This window comes from Planococcus citri, chromosome 1 (genome assembly GCF_950023065.1).
Source record: "Planococcus citri chromosome 1, ihPlaCitr1.1, whole genome shotgun sequence".
Lineage (NCBI taxonomy): Eukaryota > Metazoa > Arthropoda > Insecta > Hemiptera > Pseudococcidae > Planococcus > Planococcus citri.
The window spans coordinates 39,651,103-39,674,747 of record NC_088677.1 but is presented as its reverse complement, the minus strand read 5'-3'; the positions used below and the strand labels follow the sequence as shown (position 1 = coordinate 39,674,747).

Below are 23,645 nucleotides of genomic sequence, written 5' to 3'. Positions count from 1 at the left end.
GTGCTCGATCAAATTTTCGATTTATCAAAGTTCAAAGTTTCGAGGTTGCAATTTTTTTACATTTAAATTGAAATAAATCGAAAATTTGATCGAGCACATAGGTGTTTGAAACATGAAAAATGATCTACTCTTTCTCCTCTACAAGCTGGTTTTTAATTCAAATCTGTAGCATTAACCATTCAAAAATTATTCAAGAAAAACTCAGAAATCGGGCAATCTCCTATAAGACAATGAAGCCGCAATCGCCCCCAGCTGTGACGTCAGAAAACCAGTGCTCTGGCCTTCTTGTATAGGAGGTGTTGCTCTGCCCGCGGGTATGCTTAAAAGTAAACAAACAAAAGGTAGAGCACCCTCTTAAGCATAAACAAAACAATTTCCTCCTCCCCTCCTGTTTTAATTGATGTTGATAAGAAGTGAAGTCAGTAAAAAATGCGGCTTGCGATTTCGAGACCGAGTTCAATCCGGCGATGAATTATGAATTCCATGAGATGATTGTTGATTTTTGAATTTTATTTATTTGTTATTTTGCTCAAAAATAATCTATGCACACCTTCAAGTCGTGCGTTTTGACACTACATTAATTATCAAATCCAAGCGACTGTTTCATATGAACTTTCTTCGAACTTACTTCGAACGTTAGTGTTTCAGTTTAATTTATATCCTAGTTACATAATACATAGCTTCGATTAATAATTAATATACATATATACTTAATAGAATTATGAACCTGTGTTTTAAAACGGTCTTTGTGTTGATTGTGCAGGGCAAACCGTTTACAAATTGAAACACTCCGACGGTGCATCATGAGTACGAGTGGTGAAAACTGTACCGGTATTTCGCTTAAAACAATTACTCAGAAATTGTTGGAATTTGCTCCTGCATCATTGGCAGAATCTTGGGATAATGTCGGTTTACTTCTCGAACCAACTCGCGACTATCCCATCAATTGAATTTTACTTACAAACGATCTAACAGAAGATGTGCTGGAAGAAGCTCTATCTATCTCCGCCAATTTAATTATATCGTACCATCCGCCGCTATTCGTACCAATTAAAAAAATCACTCAAAACACTTGGAAGGTAACTTGAATCACTGTTTCTATTTTCAACATTCACAAAAGTTTTTCTTTCTAACATTTTCTCTAGGAAAGAATTGTATCGAAATGTTTAGCTAATAATATCGCCATTTATTCTCCTCATACGACGTGGGATGTGATTGAAGGAGGAGTGAATGACTGGTTAGCAAGTGCCTATGGTGAGAATACATTAATTCAGTCTTACAATTTTTAAAATTCAGTCCTAATAAGCGATGATTCTGTTATCATTTTTTAGATTTTGAAATAAAAAAACCGCTAATTGTGCAGAAGTGTGATAATTTTCTAAATCGGAATATATTGTAACTGTTGAGTCATCGAATGATCAGTTAGTGAACACTTTGAACGCTAAACTATGCTCAAATGTCGATTTCAAGTATGTATTCATTATTGTAATTCAAATCGAAATGGGTGTTAGTAGTACCTAAATCTATTTTATGCGTTTTATGTCTAGAATTTTATCGACAGAAAAAGTCAATAAATCTGATTTTTTCAATATCAAATTTATGGCGCAATGTTCGAATGATACGTTATAGACAGTTTTGCCAATTTTAAATCAAACCGACGATGTATTGTACTTCTATGTCAATCCTCATCATATGGTAATTTTAAGAAATCGTACCAATTTCTTTCTGAATGCATGTCTGAGATTCTCATAAATGAGTTTTTAATGATTACTAGTAACTAAGTATTCACCAAAAACAAAAAGAAACCAAGCATTTTCAGTGTATGTAATTATTTATGTTTAAGGCGGAAGAAACTGAAAGAGGGCTTGGTCATATGTGTACGTTGAAAAATGAAATTACAATCCAAGAAGCTGTCAAAAAATTGAAACGTCACATTGATGTGCCTCACGTCCAACTTGCTTTAGCCAGGAAAGCCACTCTCGGTTTGTTTCTTTCTCAGAATGACTTCTTGCTGGCTCACTGCTACCTTTATAATTACAATTCGACTTTAATTTTTATTATTACAGAACACAAAATAAAGACAATAGCATTCGTTGCCGGGTCTGGTGGTTCTGTGATGAAAAATATTCACTGTGATTTGAAAATTACCGGAGAAGCGTCTCATCATGAAGTCTTGGATTCTATTCACAATGGAGCGTCTGTGATACTAACCAATCACAGTAATTCAGAGAGAGGCTTTCTTGCCAAGTTCAAGGAAATTTTAGGTTCCCTGCTGAATAATTCCTGCGTTTCAATTGTTGTTTCGAAAACAGATTCGGATCCTTTGAAAGTATTTTGATTATTCATTCACCAACGCAGATAGGTATGCGGATTGTTGAGTATTTTCCTTTTTTGAAAGCTATGCAGGTAACTTTGAAATAAAGATTTATCACATTAATAATAATTTATAATTTTATATTTTCAATCATTCCGGGATACAATGTCTTAAATAAATCATACAGACGAGCAATATTTCAAGAAATTATTTTTGATCGTTATTTTCATGGCTTTAAATTAATTTTATAAAATGATTTACAGAAACTGAAATTTAATGTTATTATGTAAACTAAACATACACTCATAATTTCAAAATAATAAAATCCATTTTATAACTCTTTACGTAAATATCCAAAAAGATAAGTACTGAAAATTTTGCCTTAGGAACTTTGGGTAGAAACATAGCATATCCTTAGTGAATTGGTCGAGTTGATTTCACTGCCAAAGTTGACAGATTTTTGGTATCTCTGGAACAAAATTTGCTCATGAAATATGAAATGAAGTATGTTCAAATGACAGATTAAAGAGAGCAATTTTTTAAAAATTGTTACCTGTTGCTACATGAAACCGGTTTCGTTCTACTTTTTTCGGGTACATTTGCGTAGGTTTTCTGCTGGCCTTTGAAAACAAAAATGAGTGTCATTAGATTTTTTAAAAATCACTTGACTCACGATTGACAAAAATATTCAATATTCATACTTGTTTGAGGCCTACATCTTGATGATTTGACGTTATCGATACAGTTTGATGATTTTGAACTCGTGTTATGAGCCCGAGTGCTTCTTGTCTCATGATTCATTCTATCTTTTATGTTGAAAATATTGATTTGCATTTTAGCGCTACTAGTTACAGTTCTGAAATTATCACAACAAACAACAAGTAATAAAATACTAGCTACTTGAATCTCAAAAAAAAAGTTTGGAATGGGAGTTACTTTTTGGGTGGTAAATTCGAAGTTGTGGAAACTGATTTCGTAGTTTTAGGAGTAGACTTGGATTTACGAATACTTCGAGGTTTACTGGTCCTCAAATGATGTCGTTCATTCTCAGAAGTTATGTCGTCAGATGAACTGGCAATGTTACTGCTCATCAGCATTTCCCTACTGGACGTTTGTTGTAATATTCTAGCTGCCCTTCTTTGACTTCTCTCTTCAGTTTTCAATATTGGATTTTTAAATTTGAACGAACTAGATTGGTTTTCAGTAGAAGAATTAGACGCCATTTTCGTTACAGGAAATTTAGGTGTTTTAGCAATTCTGGATTTTTCATGAATAGTATTCAATGGAATGTACACCTTGCTGCTTTTTTTTGTTAAATCTTCCTCACTACTGATATCACCACAACCGTTGATACCTGATCTAGTTTGTCTATCTTTTTTCACATGGTCGATGTGAGGTTTTCCATAGATCTTGTGCTTCCCATTTTCAATAGGCCTTTTTTCAGATAATACTTTACAGTCTTTTGGCAAATTCAACCAACTATCACGACCGCTATCTGGGAGTTTCTCTTTAATATTCAAGGATTTCATTGATCTTCTGATATTGTCATTGTGAACACTCGAGTCTTTAGAACTAATTTTTCTCCTATATTTCAAACTCTCTCTGTCACTATCTTTCCGCACTAGATAAGGTTTCTTTTCTTTTTCATTTTGAGGCACTTTTCCAGCTAATTCGATATCATGGTACATTACTTTAACAGGATCGCTATCACTTTTGGAAATTTCTTCAGCGCTAGCTTTAGTCAAATGATTTCCCTGCTTGGGTTCTCTGTAATCAGTCACATTAACGTAATCATTCATTTTTGAAGAATTTGGATTAGTAATGCGAAGTGGAGTACATGGTTTTTTTTTGTCATCTTCCTTATCTTTAGCAGAACCATCATTAAATACTGCTTCAATTCTAGGAGATTTATTCAACAAGATAGTTGATTTTTTTGAGTTGGTGAAGGAATTTTTGGTTTCCAGCATATTGTCTTTTAACTTTATCGTTGCCATCGGCGCAATTTTTGGTTTTTTGATGTCAGTCATGTTAGCAATAATTCTGATTTCATCTTCATCATTTTTCAATGGTTTAAAGTGACATTCTTCTGAAATTTCATCTGTATGAAAACAAATTAAAACATCAGCATTAGTAATGGTTTACAATAGGTACCTACTTCAAGATGCGCAGAAATATCGAGTACCCCCCAAAAAAAAATGTTCCTAAATGTTTCAACTGGTCACAGTGACTGATAATTATGATAGCACATGATTGATAACATTCCACAAATCATATGCATCTATTTCACATTGACAACCTATATTTTAAATGAATAAACTCACATTAGGGTAGGTACTCAATATTTTTGCACACCCTGTATGTTTTATTTCATATTTGTAGTATGGTGCAAAATACATTTTTTAATTCTAAATACCTAATAGGTCGCCTACATAATCTACGCAGTCTCGTGGATCTACATTTTTTTACTGTAATTTTTGAATTAGGTACCTAGATCATGTAATATTTTTGATTCACTGATACTAAATTAACAGTTGGAAATTTCAAAAAGATATGAATTGTTGAAAAAGAAGTACTAATGTTCTTGATGAAAAGTGCTTAATCATACAGAGAAAATTGAACCCCCTATTGACTTTCTGATTGTGTGAACCTAGATACGTAATAGGTGTCTAGAAGAACAATTATATAATGGTACAAATACATTCAAGTAACGTAATCTATTTTATAAACTAAGTATATAGGTACCTTGTTGAACTATTTTTATTGGTTTAATATGTTTAAAATATCTTTTTCGGCTCCAGCTACCACACAATTCATTTTCATATTCTTCCATAATCGCAGTACTCATGTAAGACTGAACCTCCTTGTCTGCTTTTAAACTGTCATCACTAATGTTACCATCATCCTGACTAATAGAATTTGAATTATCATGGAGCCTTGACTGACTAGAAGGTTTCTTGTGGAAAGATTCTGTAGGAATTGAAAGATTTTCTACAATTTTCAAATGATCCTGCTTATTCTGATGCTTTATGGTTGTTTTCTTCTCCATAACTTCATCAATGGTTCGGCACAAATTATCAAAAGCACTCAGCACAGCAGGTAAATCATTAGTTAGTAGTTTGGTTCTCACGTGTCCGTTTTTTGGCGCTGGAATTGTGTTGTAGAAATGGTTTTTAGTTGCGTCTTTCTTAATAACCCTGTTAATTGTCATCTGGTTTTCTTTGACTCTGTACTTTTGTTGTAATTTGTTCATCTCTGTGATATATGTGCTGGGTTGTTCTGCTGTAGGTTTAGACCTTTCAGTTTTCACATTGGTTATTTTGGTTTTTTTCTCCATTATTTCATTATTGGATTTCTCAAGAGGTTTTTTATTTACAGATTGTTTAATTGTACTGATGATTAACGAAGTTGATTTCAAACCATCATTCTTCTTGGATGCTAATTTTTCCAAACCTACTGCAGCCTTAGAGCTCTTTATAGAATTTCGGAAACTGTTGGTGAACGTAGGCTTTTGTATGTATTTTCCAGTGGTGTGATTTCCATTAGAAGAACCACCGATACTTACAATCAGTCTTTCATGAATATTTTCACTGTTTTGGCTGGTATCTGGAAGTACATACAGTTAGGTAAAATGTCATCCATAATTTGACAAAGTATTGATAACGCTTACAGTGCACGAAAGCGTGTACATGCATAATGAAAGCACTTCCAATTTTCCAAAATTTCCATTCCCAAGCATTGCATGCTTCTAAATGGTGTGTTTGTGTGTTGTACTGTGTATGTTTATTTATTCTCATGCAAGAAAGAAATAAAATATTCTGAAGAAAAGAAATTAACCAACAAAATGAATACCACTAACGAAGTGGGTATGTATTGTCGAGTATATGTAGTTAACTTTGAACATTTTATTTTTTACTTTTTAAAGAATGATTTTATCATGAATTCCATTAAGTATATGGGGAAAATATTGTGGAGAAGTTTTTAAAATAATATTAAAGTAGGAAATGGGTCATTTAGATTTTAGATCTAAAATTCTGGAAGTTAATTAGGTATGTATCCCTACACAAAGAGGCTGAAAAACACTTCACTGTGTACCTACCTACATGTAAAGTATACAACTGAAAAATTCCACAACAAAAAATGTTTTGTCTGAAAAAATACAGGAAATGGAGATGGAGAATAAAAAAACATGCAAATATTACTTGTGAAGGATTTTGAAAAACAACTGGTAGCCTGACATCTAAATTTTCTGTACCTCTACATATGTTTTAAAATTCAATCAAATTTTCACTCTTTAAATGTTTTCACTGTGTGATGGAATTTTATTTTTTGGTTGCAGTCATTTCAAAAAATACTTTCTCATGCACTTGTGTACTTACTATAGCGTACAATACATTGACAGAAAATAGAAGCAAGAAAGCCACAGGTACAATCAGTAGACAAAGGTATACAGTTTACACCAAAGCAAAAAGAAGTATGAAATGTGTAGTATATAGATAGATAAGAAGTAAGAATGATTGACGATTAGACACAAAAAACTAACAATTACATACTTATGAAATTTGAAAATTTTCATAAAGCGCTTACACAAATTAATTTACGAATATTTACATCGACAACATGAACTTAGACAGTACAATATAATTTACAGCCATATAAGTAAGACATACCAATTAGTCTCAATAGGTAATGTAAATTAACTTTTTTCCTAGTGTGCAAAACTCATTTTTGAATGCAAATTACACTACTCCCTATCATATGTATTTAAATTCCATCAATTGCATAGAAAACTTTTTTTGAGGTTTGTGGAAAGAGAAGAGCTGAAACCTTAATTTTAGTTCATTTATTAAAGCTAACTTTTTCAAAATTGTGTGTGGAGTCAGGAGTGTGGACATGAATAACTCCGTGTTTTCCCCCTAGCCCGGATCTCCACAATGAATTCAAATTAGCTGAAATATTCTGACTTGAATTAGGTCTCAGTGCATTCTCCACTGATTTTTTTCTGTTGAAATGAATTGGATTGTATGGTGTACCTAGAGGTCTGCACCACCAACCCATGCTTCCACCCTGGGTGATGAATTTCCAAGGTGCTGTCTCGCCTCTACTAAATAAAATTTATGATGGTGTGCCGCCTGCCAGCTCAAAAATTTATAAAATCTTGTCAACTTTTTTTCATTTTTGCAGCAATGCTACCTCCCTGCTGCCAAATTAGAAATTATGTGACACCCCTAATACGTCAATTCAAGCAGCTGCCACCGCTGCTGTTTTTCTGTAGGTGCAGACCTCTATTTGTGTACCCATGTATACGTTCAAAAAAAGATCAAACATTATTCATTGAAGGGCAATTACAGATACCATCCAGCTCAACAGCTTTGCGACAGACAACTAATTATAAGGATGAGTGAAAAAAACATTGTGAAGACAGTATGATAAATGATAATCTATTTTGTCTCCAATAGAAATCTTTTCAGTGTAATTTTTGAAGCTATTCTTTGTGTTGACTGATATGTTCAAAATTTTTTTGACTCATCACACATATTTTTTCCACTACTTGGAGACTAATGAGAAAGAATGAATAACAAGGAATTTCATATGATATCTAGTTCAATTTTGTTTGATTATACAGTTTATGAATCATTTTGATGATAAGTTGAGAGACCATGTCCATAAATAAAATTGTGAACCAGAAAAGTAATGTAACAAGCGCATAATAACTTGGTGCATTCTTCAGCGAAGATATGTATAGGTAAACATTAAGAACAATAAATCAGTGAAATTTAAAAGCACAATTCTACTAACCTGGAATTTTGGTTTTGTTGGTTGCTTTTGTTGCACTGATATGAGATTTGCGAGCAGTTTTTTCATGTAGAGGAGATTTTGCATCCGCTACCACAATAACACCTTCTCCACCAAAATTGATCTTTGTTGAATAGCCCATTTTATTTTCCAACTGCACAGGGGATGAATTTGAGTTTTCAATCAGGGACCAGGATGCTCTCCTATAATCAGTTGGTTTTGTGGAAGTTATTGTCACAGCCAACCCATTGTCTGAAACAGTGGATGTGAAATGCGAACGGAAGCCTGTTGAATCTTCATTTAATTTGTTATCGGGTGGATTTTCAGGATTAGTTAATTTTTCAAAGCCACCAAACGTAGTCTGTGGTAAATCACTTTTAGGAGAAACACTAACACTGCGTTTTTTTCTACGATATAGATTGGTTGATGGAGGTTTCTCATTGGTTTCAACTATTCTTATTTTACCAGGTTCAGTAGCTGCAAAGTGAACTTCTGTTCTACTAAATTCAACTTTTTTTGGTTTTTTAGCATCTGTATCAGTAATAGGTGAAGATGTGTTGCTTGATTCAAAATTGTTCACATTAACAACAGTACTTTTTCCAGGTGATGGAGCTTTTTCAGGACTCAATGGTTCTGGAATTGTAAGCATTGAAGCCATGTATTTTGTATCATCGCAGGCTATTGAATGACGTTTTCCTAAGATATCTGGCTCAATCACATGTTGACTTGGTTTTTCATTTAAATCTTCTAAGAAGTACGAACCTGATTTTGTCAATGAAGTTAATTCTGGTATTTTGCGACTGATGCCATTCTTCTCAAAATTTTTTATTGCTTCTAATACTTTTCCTTTTTTGATCACATCTTGTGATTCTGTAAACTTAACAATTGTAGCACCACTGCTGGTTTTTGGTTTATCAAATTTTTCAAGCTGTTTCAATAATTTGGGAACTTCATTCTTAATGGTGAATTCACTGCGAGGTTTAATTTCTTCATCATTGGATGAATGGATAGCACAATCGTCTTTTGCTTCTGTTACTTTTTTAATCATTGATGTTGACGCTAATTCCAGCTCAGAAGATCTACAGATACCACTATCTGTTGATGAATTGGTTTTAGGGGTGCTGTTCAGAGATGAAGTGGTGTTAGGTTGGCTAACAGGCTCAAATCCATATGATTTTCTTCGATCAAACCAATCATCTGATTTATTTATAAGTCGAAAATCTAAACATGTAGGTGATGTACTTTCAATAACCATATTGTCTAGATCTTTGCTGATAGTCCTTCCATTTTCTTTACCCAAATTAGATTTACTCTCTATAAAAACACCATCGTCAATTTCTTCAAGACTATTTCTCAAAATAGGAGTTCTATCGCTAGATAAATGTCTCAATTTTCGTTTTGTTTCTTGAAGTGTCGCTTCTGTAACAAATGATTTTTTACATAATAAGGGAGTTGGTTTTTGAAGTTCAGCAGATGAAGGTGTCTTTGACCATGATTCAAAATCTGCTCTACGGCGAAGAACTTTTCCTAAAACATTCTCCAACTCGCTTTTATTTCCTGGAACATGTTCAGCAGATTTTTCCATATTTGTTTTATATCTGCTAGTAGGCGGATGTTGGTAAGACCGTCGAGCTAGACTTGAACGTATCCAAGGATAAGAACTTTCTTTTTCATCAGCTGTTTCACTATCCAGGTGGGAGGTAAATGAAAGATTTTCATTTGATATGCTTTTCTTTTTATCTAATTTTTCACGATTAGATTCCGTAGTCGATGTGTTTACTGACAAATTAAATGACGAAATCTTCATACTATCTGTACTTTTACTGATATCGTTGTTCATTTTGTCTTTATTTTCTTCCTTGACTTCATGAAAGTCGTAAGTAATAGGCAAATGCGTAAAAACAGTGTCTTCGTGGTTTATTCTTGACATTTTACTTCTAGTCGGAGGTCTTCTGTTTCCTAAATGACGAGCGATATTTGCTTTGGATTTTTGTGAATCCAAATTTACTGGATTGTGATCGAACTGAAAAATAAACATCTTTGGTTAGAACTAGCTGAAATAAATCATTCAACACTGATATTGTTTCAGAAACGTGAAATTTAATGAGTACCTTTAAATTATCAATTTCAATCTCCATATCACCAATGCGTCGATTTAATAAATTATCAGCAGGGCTTGATGACCAACTAGAGGTCTGGGATTGCAAAACCTGTTTTGAGAATTCGAAATAGGTAGCATTAAAAATTCAAAATAATGCAGATTATTGTAAATGCATTGTAAAATAGAAGCAATTCTCAAGGCTTTTGAATAGGTATTGTAGTTTCAGCTTTCTATCCATAAAAATATCTGAATCATTAGGGTAGGTATTTGACTCGTTTGATTCAAAAAGAATAACTACCTATTTATCATTTTAAAACCACAATGGTTCATCGTGTTCAAAATTGAAACATTTCTACCATTGATTCGAAAATTTGATAACTAAGGTTACATTATCACATAGGTACCTAGTACCTTACCAGTTACCTATACCATGTTACCTATAAATATTTAACTAAAATGAAATAAGTAATTAAATTATAATGAAACCTGTTGATAAAAAAAAAAACGAGCTCATTAATTTTGAAATTTTCCTCTTGAGGTTCTTCTAATCTGACAAATCATAATTTTAATTAGAATAAAAATTATAAATTTTTAGTTGATACCTATACTCCATTTTTTATGAGAAAGACAGTACATATCAACAAACATGAAAAAATTGGTTCATTTAGATAACTGTCAGCTAACCGCATGTACATATGTACTATGTAGGTAATGTACTTTTCGTTTTGAATAAGAACTTGATTCTGCGATTTTTTTTTTCATTCGAAGCATAGGTACGTATTTTGTGCATGGTTGCTTTTTTACTCGCCAAAAATTTAACATTTTTCAAATAGCCAACTCGAATGTTGAGCTGGACAACTGATTGTGAGAATTATAGAGCAATAAATGTTTCAGCAAGAGGTTCTATTTACCTTCGAGTTATGCCAAGAACTGGTTGTGCTTGTATGAGATCTAATCACTTGAACTGAACCTCCTGGAATATGAGCTTGAAAGACTTCTAACTGTTTAGTTTGTTGTTTCTGTTGTACACTACCATCAGCAAGGTTTCTAGCTCTGCTATCAACAACCTATTGAAGAAAATAGCGAAAATGTGTTAACATTAATAATAGAAGGTTGGTAAAGCCTATTTACTACTTATTTAATTCAACGAGTAAGTACATAAAATCGAAATTGAAACATGAAAGAGAAACATAGGCCTAATTTCAAATTACTTTTCCAAAATGATGCCTGGAGTTGGATGTATTGGAGGCCCAATGATCAGCTTCAACTCTGGCATGTTCCAGCATACCGGTCAACTTATCTAATCTTGACCATTCTTGGATATGTTTTTTCGTGCCGCCATTAGCACCGTTTATATTCGTTGATAATGAAGTAACGATTTCCATTATTGAGTAATAATAAATAAATTCGTCTGCAAAAAAAACAAAACAAAAACAATAAGTTTTAATCTTTGCTTTCATTATTTAGACACGAAAACTGCAGCTCAACAGCTCAACTTAATCAATTTTATTTTACGACTGAAATTCCCATGAAATTGGAAAAGAACTTCTCGGAAACATGAAAACAATGCCACCGACAATTGAGTGTAGGCGGTGTAATAATATGATTGTATCACGATTCGAAGTCAAATCTTTAAAATCTAATCGTCGCCTACGAGAAATTTTAATTTCTGAATTTAAGCATGATAATCATTTCGAAAGAAAGTCAACATCAAATCAGAGAAAAAACCGTTTTTGACGTTTATAATGAAAAGATCGTACCACGTGTGGGATATAGACATGCTTTAGGCTGGAAACAGGCATGCAAATATACACGCACACTCGCACACCAAGATCTATGACCCGTATAATGAATAATGGAACATTATGTGCAAAAATCTACACATACAAGAACATAACTTGCAATTATTGCGTACAATAGGAAAGAATACTTGAACGCCCTCAGCAGAAATCAAGTCTGTTTGTTTGCAGGAGGTCGTTTAACTGTAGCGGACTGTGGCAACGGTTTATTTTGTCTTACAGTCTCGACGTTTAATTACAGTAGAAAATTTTACTGGCCTCGAAATTTTCATGAATGGTTGAAAAACTTTTTTGTGCTACTCATTTTTTCCATCAAGGTGAAGAAAATTATAACACTTGTTACGTCATCTATTTCCACGCAGCAAATTTCTACGCTGGTTTTTGAGGGAATTTTTTACAGCATTCTGACATCTATCACTCTCCTGTTATTGTTGAAGGGAAAATAATGCTTCGAATACTTGTCCTAATTTTTGTAAGTACGTACGTAAGTATCAAAAATGTATTGCTATTGAAGTTCTCTGTGTATAGTTACCTACCTACTGTCTTATTATTATGTATTTTGGACGAAAAAAATATGCCAATAATAACATTGCCTATCTGTAGAACAGCAGGAATTATAGTTGAATGTGTACATAAGTGAACACACATTTTTAAGATAAATGTGTGCCAAGAACCAATACTTGAAAAAAATATGTACATACTACGATTTGAAAAATGAAAAGTTGATTAAATTGATGCAAATATTTTTCAGTTTTTGAGTAAGTACCTAATGTTCTATCGAATAACACTGAGTTAAAAATGAAAAAATTGAAAGATTTTCGAAAAAAGTATTTCAAAAAAGTGTTCTATTAGGAATTTTTGTTAGTTGGCTGATGGAAAATTTAGCGTCGAATGTAACGCTTTGGTTTGTTGATTATTTTACGTGAACATTGAACATTAGATACGAACAAAATAATCAACGATCTTCGATTGATGTGTGATACACGTAGGTAGGTAGTAGGTACCCAAAAAGAATTGAAAAATATTCATGACGTAGTAGGTAGTAGGTGTATTAAGTAAAATAAAATCCAAAATAACCAAAATTAGTATTATAGTATAATACTCAGAATCTAATCACTAGTCAATCACAATCAGTGTCATGTGAGGTTCTAGCAGGTGTACAAATTAATAACGTACTTAATTCCATTTTTAAAACAACGCTGATAAGTACGTAAGTACATCATTATTGCATCGCGAACCTACCAACGCTATGATAAATTTCATAATCAATTCTATACACGAATATTTGACTTGATAGTACTGCGAATATGTAGTTGGATACTTTTGTACAACAGATTAAATCAGAAATGGGGACTATATCAATTCAACACTGTATTGTTATAAAATGAGTTCCATGAAAGATCTCACATGAATTGTGGATTTGATGAATTTCTTGTACCTGTAGGTTTTGAGTACTTACGTCGAAGAATTTTCAAAACAAATTTATTCAATAATTGTATTTTTTTTAAAATTTACGCCATTTAGATGTAGGTATGGTATGTATGTAGGTAACGTATCATTTTTTCCATTTTAATATAAATCGGGAATTAATGAAAACTTTATGTATATTCGAAATACCTACCTATGTACTTAACATACTTCAAGGAAAAAATTAAAAAATGTAAAAAAAAAACTTTACATCAATTAAAACTTGAGTTCCGCGGATAAAAACTAGGCCTATCGTATTTCTTTCTGCCAATGAAGAAGAAAATTCAATTTAAAAAATTATCAATACCTATTCAAATTTTAAAAAAAGAATCAGCAAATCATTCTAGTGTTTTTAAAACTTGCTGTTTTTTAAAGTCAATATTTATCACGAGATTGGTCATTACACCTATACTTATTTTCATGTTTGAGAATAGATTGGAATTTTAGATTTTGGTGAAGAAATGAGTAGGGGTGAATTTTTACATCCAAGGTTGATTAAGAATTTAAGTATACTTTTCATTGAAGTAGCACAGAAAACCCTAACAGGTACCAAAAAATAATATGCACCATCCGTATAATGCCTGTGAGGTTGCCTATATCACTAAAATGCTTCTTTGACAATTATTGATTCCGCCTCTAATAGGCAATATTTATTTGGGTACCTACCTAGGTAGAGGTACTTAGTATATTTTCGTAGGTACCTACAATCAAATGAACTAAGTACATGAACCACCTAATGTGTTTGATTTCCTTCATTACACCCAAAATGCCCTTGATAATTGATTTTTAAGAAATCATCAACTACTGGACGAACGTATATAGTCAAGTGCCTACCTACTGAAAACTATCATTTGTTCGCAAATTATTTCACACTCGAATGATTCCGATACTCAATATTATTGGCAATTCCTAGAATAAGGAACTCAGCAGTCGCCAAATGCCACAGAATCAATGTTTTTTTTTTAAATTTAACAAAATTTACACTAGGTAACATGATTTTAGTTTATTTTAAATTAGAAAAACTGCAAAATGGATAAAGTCTTTTTTACAATAAAAAACACTAACGTTTAAGAAAAACTGGTTTGATAACCCACACAGCAACAATGAATATCCGATTCGAAGATGATACATACTACGTCATCATCGGTACAAATAAACAAGAAAAATGCAATCAGTTTATAGTGATGGCAACAATAATTCCCCTGTTTTTTCACACTTAAATTGTGACATGATAGACCATGCCATGTGACGAGAATTTTCTACCAACACTACGTATCAGATTAATTAATTCGCTGATCTCTAAAAAATAACTACATATGTACTTTTGTCAATTCCATGTATTTTAAATCGTAATAATGAGGTAAATAGACGAAGGTTGCGAACGGTTGAACCGTCTTAGGTAGGTATACTTATGTATATGTACATGTCACATATTAATACACCTAGCCCCTTGGAGCGAAGAATTTTTTTTAGGAAGGTATGCATAGGTAATACGCGTCGTTTGGCCGCAATGATGTCATAGCTTGTTGATTAATTTTATTAAGAAGTCTTTCGAAATGTCCCCGACGCTTTAATGAATAAAATTAATATACAATAAGATGAAAATCATCGATTATTTTTCATCTCTTATACGAGCGCATTAATTTACAGTGATACGTTTATACCGTTAAGGTAGGATACCTACATACATCAAATGTAGGTAAGCATTATTAATCGAAAATTACGTCTTACGTACAAGTACTTGAATGAAACGAATTTTAGAATCACAAAAAAGTGTGAAAAACACAATATCATTAGGTCATATGTTTTTTCCTCGTGATTCATGTCGTTATGCTGCACGGTACTGTAGTGAAATTTGGAGTTATACCATCTGTTTTGCAACATTATCATGTTACATCATATTAGCATTTTTACGCCTTCGAACGTTCCTTATTCCACAACCTACTTTTACAGGACATTGTGCATTGGTATGCAGCAACATTCGAGTGATAATGAATGTTATAATTGATTTTTCTTTCTTTCTTTCTTCTTTTTTTTAACGTTGACCAGTTGAACGTAAAAAATTTACGAGCAACCGTGCCATATTGGAAAATTTACGAGACGAGGATGTTCGAGTTCACCTACTTCTTTTCAAAGGTGCGATAACATTAGTTGAAGCTGAAGAGGCGTTAGTGCCCTTTCATTTTTACAAGGCTGCGAGTTGTCTTGAATAATTTTGATTTGTGCGATAAGCCAAGTTTTAAAAACGTATTACCATTGATGGGGTTTTCTACAAAAATATTTCTCGGGGGGATTTTCGCTTCGTTCTTGTTCAAGCCTATAGGCCTATTTGGATGTTGGGTGCCCACTTGTGACTTCGATTCAGTATCATTTCAATTGGTATAAGTTTATATTTTCAAGAAAGTAAAAATTAGAATACACCCGAATCCGGTAGCATTTAGAAAAGCAGATTTCTGGTGATTCGATGGACAATGAAGACACAAGAGACAATAACAGACTTAATTCTAGATGCAGACTCGGTAAAATTAACAAAATATATCTACCTAGGTACTGATCGTATTGTTCGAGCATATTAAATTGGGTATCTATCTATAGGTACAAAAAAAAAACTAAATAACAGCTGTAGCCTTGCAGTCGTATATTATACTTGAGAGCTAATACTCCCAGTTTTTATTTGAAGAGACAATGAAGGTTAAGAATTATTATACGTATGTAAGATATGAACGATAATATTGTTTAGTAAATAATAAAAATCGATGATTCATTGTCAATGACCAATTATCGAAAAAATACTTAATTTTTTGTGCTTCGGTTTATAATAAAAATGTATAGGTGCTGAATTGATTTCACCTACTACAGGAAGATTTAGAGTAGGAACCTATTCGTTTTGGGGAGGATGTTAATATGTATACCTACTACCTACGTAGGTATAGGTACTGCATTTTTATAGCAATTCCTCCATACCTAAGCCATTAACACTTTTTCGTCGAATTTCATCCTCTCAAAAGTGTATTGTTCGGCAACTCCCACGAAATTTTGTAGAAAATTAATTTTTTAATCACTTGCTTCTTTATCGTTGAATTGATCTATTTGTGTAAATTTAAACTTATACCATATAGTAGGTACGTCAATCGGTTCTTTCATCAAATTACCATCTAGAAAAATAATCCACGCACATTGAAGCGAATGAATGCCGTATTTTGTACTGAAATATTGTTTTAAAAAATTTATAAAAATTGAACAATAATATGAAATTATAGAACCTAATTCGTATTGTTTTTTCGGATGAAGTATGCGCCACAAACCTCTAAAACCAAAATTTCAACTGCTCAAGATGATTTGTGGGGAATTTTTGAAAATTTAATTTTCTTTCTTCGAATTAGAATTTTTTGTTTTGGTAAAATCGACGACATGTCATTTCCGTACAAATTTAGTTTTCCCAGTTCTCCCACTTCATTTTTGGATTTTCAGCGTTAGCAGACTTCAGAAAATTTATGAAGCTGAAAAATGATTTTTCTCGAAAAACTAGAAGGCCAATTTGATTTGATTATTGTTGAATGTTTTCTCTTGAAGTTTGAAGTGTCATAATTCTACAATGAAAAAAAAAATTGCTGCAACTATTCGAATCAATTTCAACATACACGATAGAATCAATACTTCGATAGTGTAGCAAGGGACAATTGTCTTTTCCCACAATGCGGATGAAAATAAAATTGTATTCAAAATATGCAAATGATGCTACATTCCTTCAGCTTTTGTCAGCGTGTTCCAAATAGGCTTTTTGAATTGTAAAAATTCATGAAAAAACTTCGGATTAACGAAATTGATTTAATCAAAATTCAAAATTAGTCTACTTATAGTACTCGTAATGTGGTTCCCTTCCCTTTATTGTTTTTCTCTATGATATGAACTTAATTTTGTCTTTCAAATCGTACAAAGAATTAACCAAGCTGCTGCGTCATAGTTGCTAGGTAAGTAGCTAAGTACTAGTACATACCAGGAAACACGTTTCTATTTTATTTGGTTGGTAGGGTACTTACCCAGGACTTACTCTACGTACTATAATTTATTTTTTTATAGTTTTCTGTGTAGTGAGAAAAATTATTTCGAGTAAAATTACAAATAGAAATATTTAATACAATATAATAATATAAAAAACACCACATGCAAAAAAAAAATGAAATTTTGAGTGAAAAAATTAAATTTTGATTTGACAAATCAAGAATGGTTTACTTTACTTTTATGTAGTTGAAATTTTTGTTTCTCATTCTGTCTTTATACTTTTCTCGGAGCTATAGAAATAGTAGGTAGGTATGAATTTCTCAAAGCAATTCAAAATCTAAATATTTGTATCAACCGCGACCGTAGAAAATAAAGATGAACATTTGTGTAGGTATTAAAATAATAAATAAATGCAAAGAATTATAATGTGATGTGCAAACAATAAGGGATTATAAATGAAACTTTATCGTTCAAAATTTGTCATTAATCAAAATCGAAGCAATTATTTTCAAATCATAAAATAAATAATCACTCTGGGGTTTTTCATTGCAAATTACCTAGGTATCCTCTACAGTCATATGTATGTATTAATAGTGGGTACCTACTCATCGCGTACTCTCCAAAAATGAACGAATTAAGTATGCATCAAAAAGTTCGATACGATAATTTGTAAAAACCAACATCGTAAAAGAGACTCGCTTTTATTGATTTTGTTAGCATTTATTAGTACTCATATGTATTTTCCAAGTTGTTTACCTACTCGTATCGTGATAATTAAGTATGATGAGAATGTTGATGAATGAAGCAGGCAAAACATAGGTATTAGACGTGCATAAGTATTTTTAGATGATCACTTGGCTGTGGTTAAGTATCTAGCTTCCAATATACCTATTCCTATCTTGCCTATAGACCATAAGATGTCTGCTCGATTCATTCATTAAAAACACAAAACCAATCTAACAGTTATTTACGAGTACTAGAACAGATCAGCATACCTACATTATGCGTAACTTTTCGTGACATGGAATTGAACAAAGCTTCTTAATACCTTCCGGGGTGCTCATATTTTAATGGATTATAATTTAACCACGAACTTGAAATAGGCTATACACTACTTTTAACTTCGCTAATAGCAGGAAAAGTTGATGCCTATATTTCATCTTATCGGTGTACATTTTAAAATGTGATAATGACATTGATGTTTGAAAAGTAGTTTATGTTTACCAAATTTGGTAGCTGATTTGCACCTTTACTTCGCCTCTGTTTACAAATCGAATGCACCACAAAAACTACATACACGAAGTCATACATATGTAAGCATTTCGAGTCGACCTTATTTTCAGTTTGATCAACTCGCCAACTTCGTGCTACATTGTCGAGTATCATTTGATGAATTTCATCTACATGCCAAAATTCGTAAATAAAAATGTTCCTAGTAATTAACATTTTAAAGCTCATTAATTATATTTAATCTTCGAAGATATTACTATATTAGTTACTTTAAGGTACCTCCTACATATATAACTTATATGCTGGATAAAAATTTGTTCAACATTTTATGTAGGGAATACCTTATTTATTTCAACGGTCAAGGATCGGCTTATTTACGCGTCACATTATCTTCAATTCTTCAACGTCAGAAGGTAATCAAATCAAAAAATATTCGCGTACCTCGTACTTCTGTACCTATGCATTATACGCGAATTTCTTGAATGATTAATATACCAAAGTTTATATGTATAGGTAGGAACTTATCAATTTCATGACTTGAAAAACATCAAGATCAATGTTTAGACATAGGTATACTCGAGAAACTGAGAAACTACTTCATAATTCTCGATAAAATTAGAGGGCAGAGATGAGCTAACTACATATGTATAAGGTTTCTTTAATTGGGGAAAATTCAATATTTAGCGAGTTGAAAGAAGAGGAGGTACACCGTGCGCTAAGATAAATATTACATACCTACCAATACGCACGTACCTCTACCTATATGTTTAAACTAATAAACTTTCTACATCATTTACATAGTACAGCAGTTCCGATGAAATCTTCAAATAATAATAAATTCAATAGGTATTATTCATAATTCAAGGCCACAGTGTGCATACCACGTAGGTACATAGGTACTCGTATATCCAAAAATATTAATTTCACAGAAGAAGAAAAAAAAACAATAATTCACAATTTACTAATTGCGATGCAGTTTGATTGAAAGTAAAATGATGGGACTAATTGGACCAGAAGAAAATGAAGAATGGAATACGACCTAAAAAGGAAAGTTAAAGAGGGGTAGCAGCCGCCCAATTGCACTTTTTGAAATTTTGGGGCCTTTTTTCGAAAAATTTGGCCCATAAGATACACTTGAAACACTTCGGTAGTTGAAGGCGTCACAATTGTAGCTGCACAGTGGGATATTATTATGAGGTTTATTGGGACATTTTTTTGAGAAAATTTTGATTCGAAAAAATATTTTTTTCTCACTCGTGGGCTCTCAAAACACGTAAAAAGTTGGAATACGACCTAAGAAAGCAGAATCATAAAATTGCAGCTGCCTAATCGCACATTCCGGAATTTTCGATAATTTTTTGCATAATAATTTAAATGCGATTATTCCTACCTACCAGTCGGATTTTTAGATGTGGCCAGAAATGTTTTTTTTTTTTTTTCAGGATAGGTTTACGTAAGTGGTTATTTTACCATTTTTTAAAAATCACTTTAAAATGCAATTATTGAACTAATTTGGAAAATTCAAAGCCCTGGAGGAACCTCAATCTTCCGTTTGGCAGCTGATTCAATTAAAGTTTTGGGAAGCTACTCAACGGGCGCCGAAAATCGGCGGTTGAGTGACCTTGAAGGGTTCCTTCATGCAGTACCTATGACTCGACTTGCGATTACAAAAAGGATTGTTTTGCATTTTACTATAGGACAATTATTAACAAATATTTTTTTATCTACTTTTCAATTAAAATTTCATAGTCAGATATCAATAAGTACGTGACTCTTTAATTATTAAATTTGGTTGGAAAATTCATTTCAAATGTTTACCCTTTGCTCCATACCATTTCAAAAAATTGATGCACTTTTTTACATTCAATAATATAGGGACATGGCAAAAGATGGCTGCGAGCCTGCCACTTCATTGTTATCAATTTGGAGGTAACTTGTCGCCAATCGCAAGTCTCTTGATAACATCCTTTCGATCAGCAAGTTAAATGTTTATATCATTCGCAGACATCCACTGAACATTTTTTTCCATACGAAAATCCAAAGAAGAATAGTATACGAGTATGTACTTATAGGTGCATCAGTTTCATAATGCTGTTACTACATACATAGACATACCTATACTTAACTATATGATACATACTCTTACAAAACATCTACCTATCTAGTAGCAAAGCATCGTAAATGATGATGTGCTCATATTATACGTAAATGTAGGAGGTAGGCAGGTTAATTTACCAAAATTCATAGATTATTCATTTGTACCTAGGTACAAAAATAATAGGTAGGTAATCATAAACGTGATTCCAAAACACGGATTTTTAAATAGTCCTAAGTACAAGTAGACTATTTCAACGATCACGATAGGTAGGAAGTCGAGTCGAGACAATACTATGTACCTACCAGACCTACCTAGATATGCATGCCATATGCCTACTTACACAGTTACATATTAAATTTTAAAGGTTTTCCTTATTACAAAATTATTCTGCATTCTTACTCTTATTTATCACAAATATGGTGTAATAAAGGGAGATCTTCAACGCCAAACTTTTAAGTATATAGGTACGTAGATACCTCATATTTTGTTTAACGCATCTACAATCATCTCATAAGTTATTTTTTATTACGTGAAAGTTACCATTGCGGGTAATGATCATGTCAAAACGCAGTGTACCTATCGTTATTTCACGAGTTACGCTTCGAGAATCGTTGCATTTATTCGACAAAGTGGATGGCGATGGCGATGGCGATGGCGCAAATTACCGCGCGGTTTATGAAAGCAATTTAAATTATGCAATGCAAAAAAATTTCTTCCATCTCGAGTTGCAACTGCACATCGTCGAACCTATACGCGAACTCGATTCATTTTAATTCATCGACGAAAATGATTTGAAAATGCAACAAAGAAATCTTTACGGTGTTTTCTTTCAAAGCAAACGGTACATCGACGTTCTTATTCGTAGGTATAGTAATAAGTGCGATGGAAAATTCAAACCAATCGCTCTGTAGAAAAAATAATAACGAATTCCATGTTCTCATATACTGGGAACCTTACCTTACCTATACCTACGTTTAGTTATCTTCGACTGATTGCTTCTCCTGAACAAGAATAATGTAATGAGCAAGGTATTAGGTATAATAACAAATTAGTCAATAATACATAGGTATATGAGTAAGTATACACCGTGTATTACTACTACTTTAGATACAGTAGAAGCAATTTGTGAAGTACATTCGTACATAGGTAGACGTAGGTAGAGGTACGTATGTACCTTTAAACGATTTTAAAGTACCTACTCACTTAAGTGTTCCAATATGTCGAACCACCAAGTTTACCAAGGGGCATTTACCGCTTTGAGAATGGCATATGGTAAGTAGATAGGTAGGTACTCGATTTCTCAATTTTTAACTCGCATGGTGACTGGTGTTGGTTCAATTTACCAAAATAGTGTGCAGATGAATAATTTGTCATCATTGAGATTAACTAAATGTTGCGGACTTGGAAGCAAAAAGAATTTGCATTCAAAAAAGCGTTTTTGAGAATTCTCTTTCTATTTTCAATAATGAAGGAGACAGAAGTCATTTTGATAAATTTCTCATTTGTGAGACAAAAAATCGAATCAACGTTTTTTTTCCTTCAAAAAATCATAAAATCATCGATGAAATCTAAATCTTACAAATTTGGCACTCGGGTGAAAAATTATAAGTCATTCACACCTTCTCAGGTTATTTTCAACTGAAAAACTTGAGACTTTACATGAAAGTGGAAGTACTTGATAGTGACCATCCATGAACTTTTTAAAAAATTTAAAAACTCAACAACGATTTCGCAATCTCTTTGAACAGTAGAAATAATTATGCAGGAGCAAGGAAATATCTCAAAAAAAAACTCAAACACATTTTTTAGAGCATTCCGATGACAATTTTTTCAAAATCTATGAATCAATAGCTCAACTACTGGCCATAAAAAATCTTTTTTTTTTTTTTGAGACTATCGGCTACTCAGTCATCAATGTTGCGCATTCCTTTTTTACTGGAGTACCATATGAGATTTTATGTATGGTTCACAAAGAAAAATCAGCTGCGTTCAAAAAATTGAAGATCCTACAAGTAGGTACATAAGTAAGTAAGTACATGAATTTTTCCGAAATAGCCCCAAAATTCCATAAATAAAATAATGAAAAAATCAATCCAAAAAACGTTGCTTCTTGTTACTTTTCAACCAGAATCATATTTGAAAGCCCATTTCGGTAGGTACCAACGCAGAAAATAGCATATTAAGAGGACAAATTTTTCAAAAAAAAAAGTTGCGCAAGGCGTCCAAAAACGTAAGTGCGGATAGTATAGTTACAGCTCTGAAAACTTCAATTTGGTCATAGTTCAGCAATTGCGTCACCTTTTGAGGGCCACTTCCATTGATGGGTGATTATTGGCATTGAATTTTTGAAAAAGGAACTTTTATCGCTTACTTATATGTTAAATGTGTGCCTCTCAAAACACGATGTCCGTTAGAAATTAATAAAACAGGAGATATCTAAAGTTGCAATTCCTCCATATTGTAAAATATGTAGGTATACAGAGCCTTTTTCCATTCTCCATGAGCAGTTACATTTATGCATTTTTATTTAGGTAGGTACTATAGGAATCAAAAATTGACGGTCGGTTAGATAAGAATTAAGGTAAAAGCACGCAATTCACAAAACGGTAAATTCTTCTATCTTTAGAATCCAGCAATTATGCTTACATGTGGGTGTTCACTTAATGTCAAATTGATGGAGCTCGTTTGAAATGCATGCTCCATGTCTAATCAAATTCTCTAGCACGATTATTAAGTATCATAAGCAACCACGTCGATGCGATTTGAAAGATTGAAAAAGTCTACTGAATATTCACTATTCAGATCTTTACAGTTTTGTAGAACAAGTAGAAACATTAATAT

General features: G+C 32.6%; 2 protein-coding genes across 3 annotated transcripts in view; one reads left to right on the top strand and one right to left on the bottom strand.

The window, feature by feature from the left end:
* Window positions 1-358: 358 nt before the first annotated feature.
* On the top strand, window positions 359-2,511 carry LOC135834740 (NIF3-like protein 1). Its single transcript, XM_065348713.1, is given in 8 exon segments — window positions 359-635; window positions 764-1,079; window positions 1,146-1,254; window positions 1,332-1,395; window positions 1,548-1,566; window positions 1,630-1,695; window positions 1,844-1,982; window positions 2,067-2,511. Coding segments are annotated over 7 exon segments (945 nt in total). The 5' UTR covers window positions 359-635; window positions 764-803; the 3' UTR covers window positions 2,339-2,511.
* LOC135831880 (uncharacterized) overlaps window positions 2,438-23,645 on the bottom strand; it is a 34,299-nt gene continuing 13,091 nt past the window's right edge. Inside the window, exons 2-10 of one of the 2 annotated variants that reach the window (XM_065344712.1) lie at window positions 11,420-11,619; window positions 11,120-11,275; window positions 10,219-10,317; window positions 8,111-10,130; window positions 5,057-5,917; window positions 3,251-4,412; window positions 3,016-3,170; window positions 2,868-2,934; window positions 2,438-2,783 (exon numbers count right to left, since the gene is read on the bottom strand). In XM_065344712.1, the coding sequence (XP_065200784.1) occupies window positions 2,729-2,783; window positions 2,868-2,934; window positions 3,016-3,170; window positions 3,251-4,412; window positions 5,057-5,917; window positions 8,111-10,130; window positions 10,219-10,317; window positions 11,120-11,275; window positions 11,420-11,593 (4,749 nt within the window). In that variant the 5' untranslated portion in view covers window positions 11,594-11,619 and the 3' untranslated portion in view covers window positions 2,438-2,728. The remainder of the gene's footprint in view (window positions 2,784-2,867; window positions 2,935-3,015; window positions 3,171-3,250; window positions 4,413-5,056; window positions 5,918-8,110; window positions 10,131-10,218; window positions 10,318-11,119; window positions 11,276-11,419; window positions 11,620-23,645) is intronic. The other variant, XM_065344713.1, reaches the window with a different exon arrangement.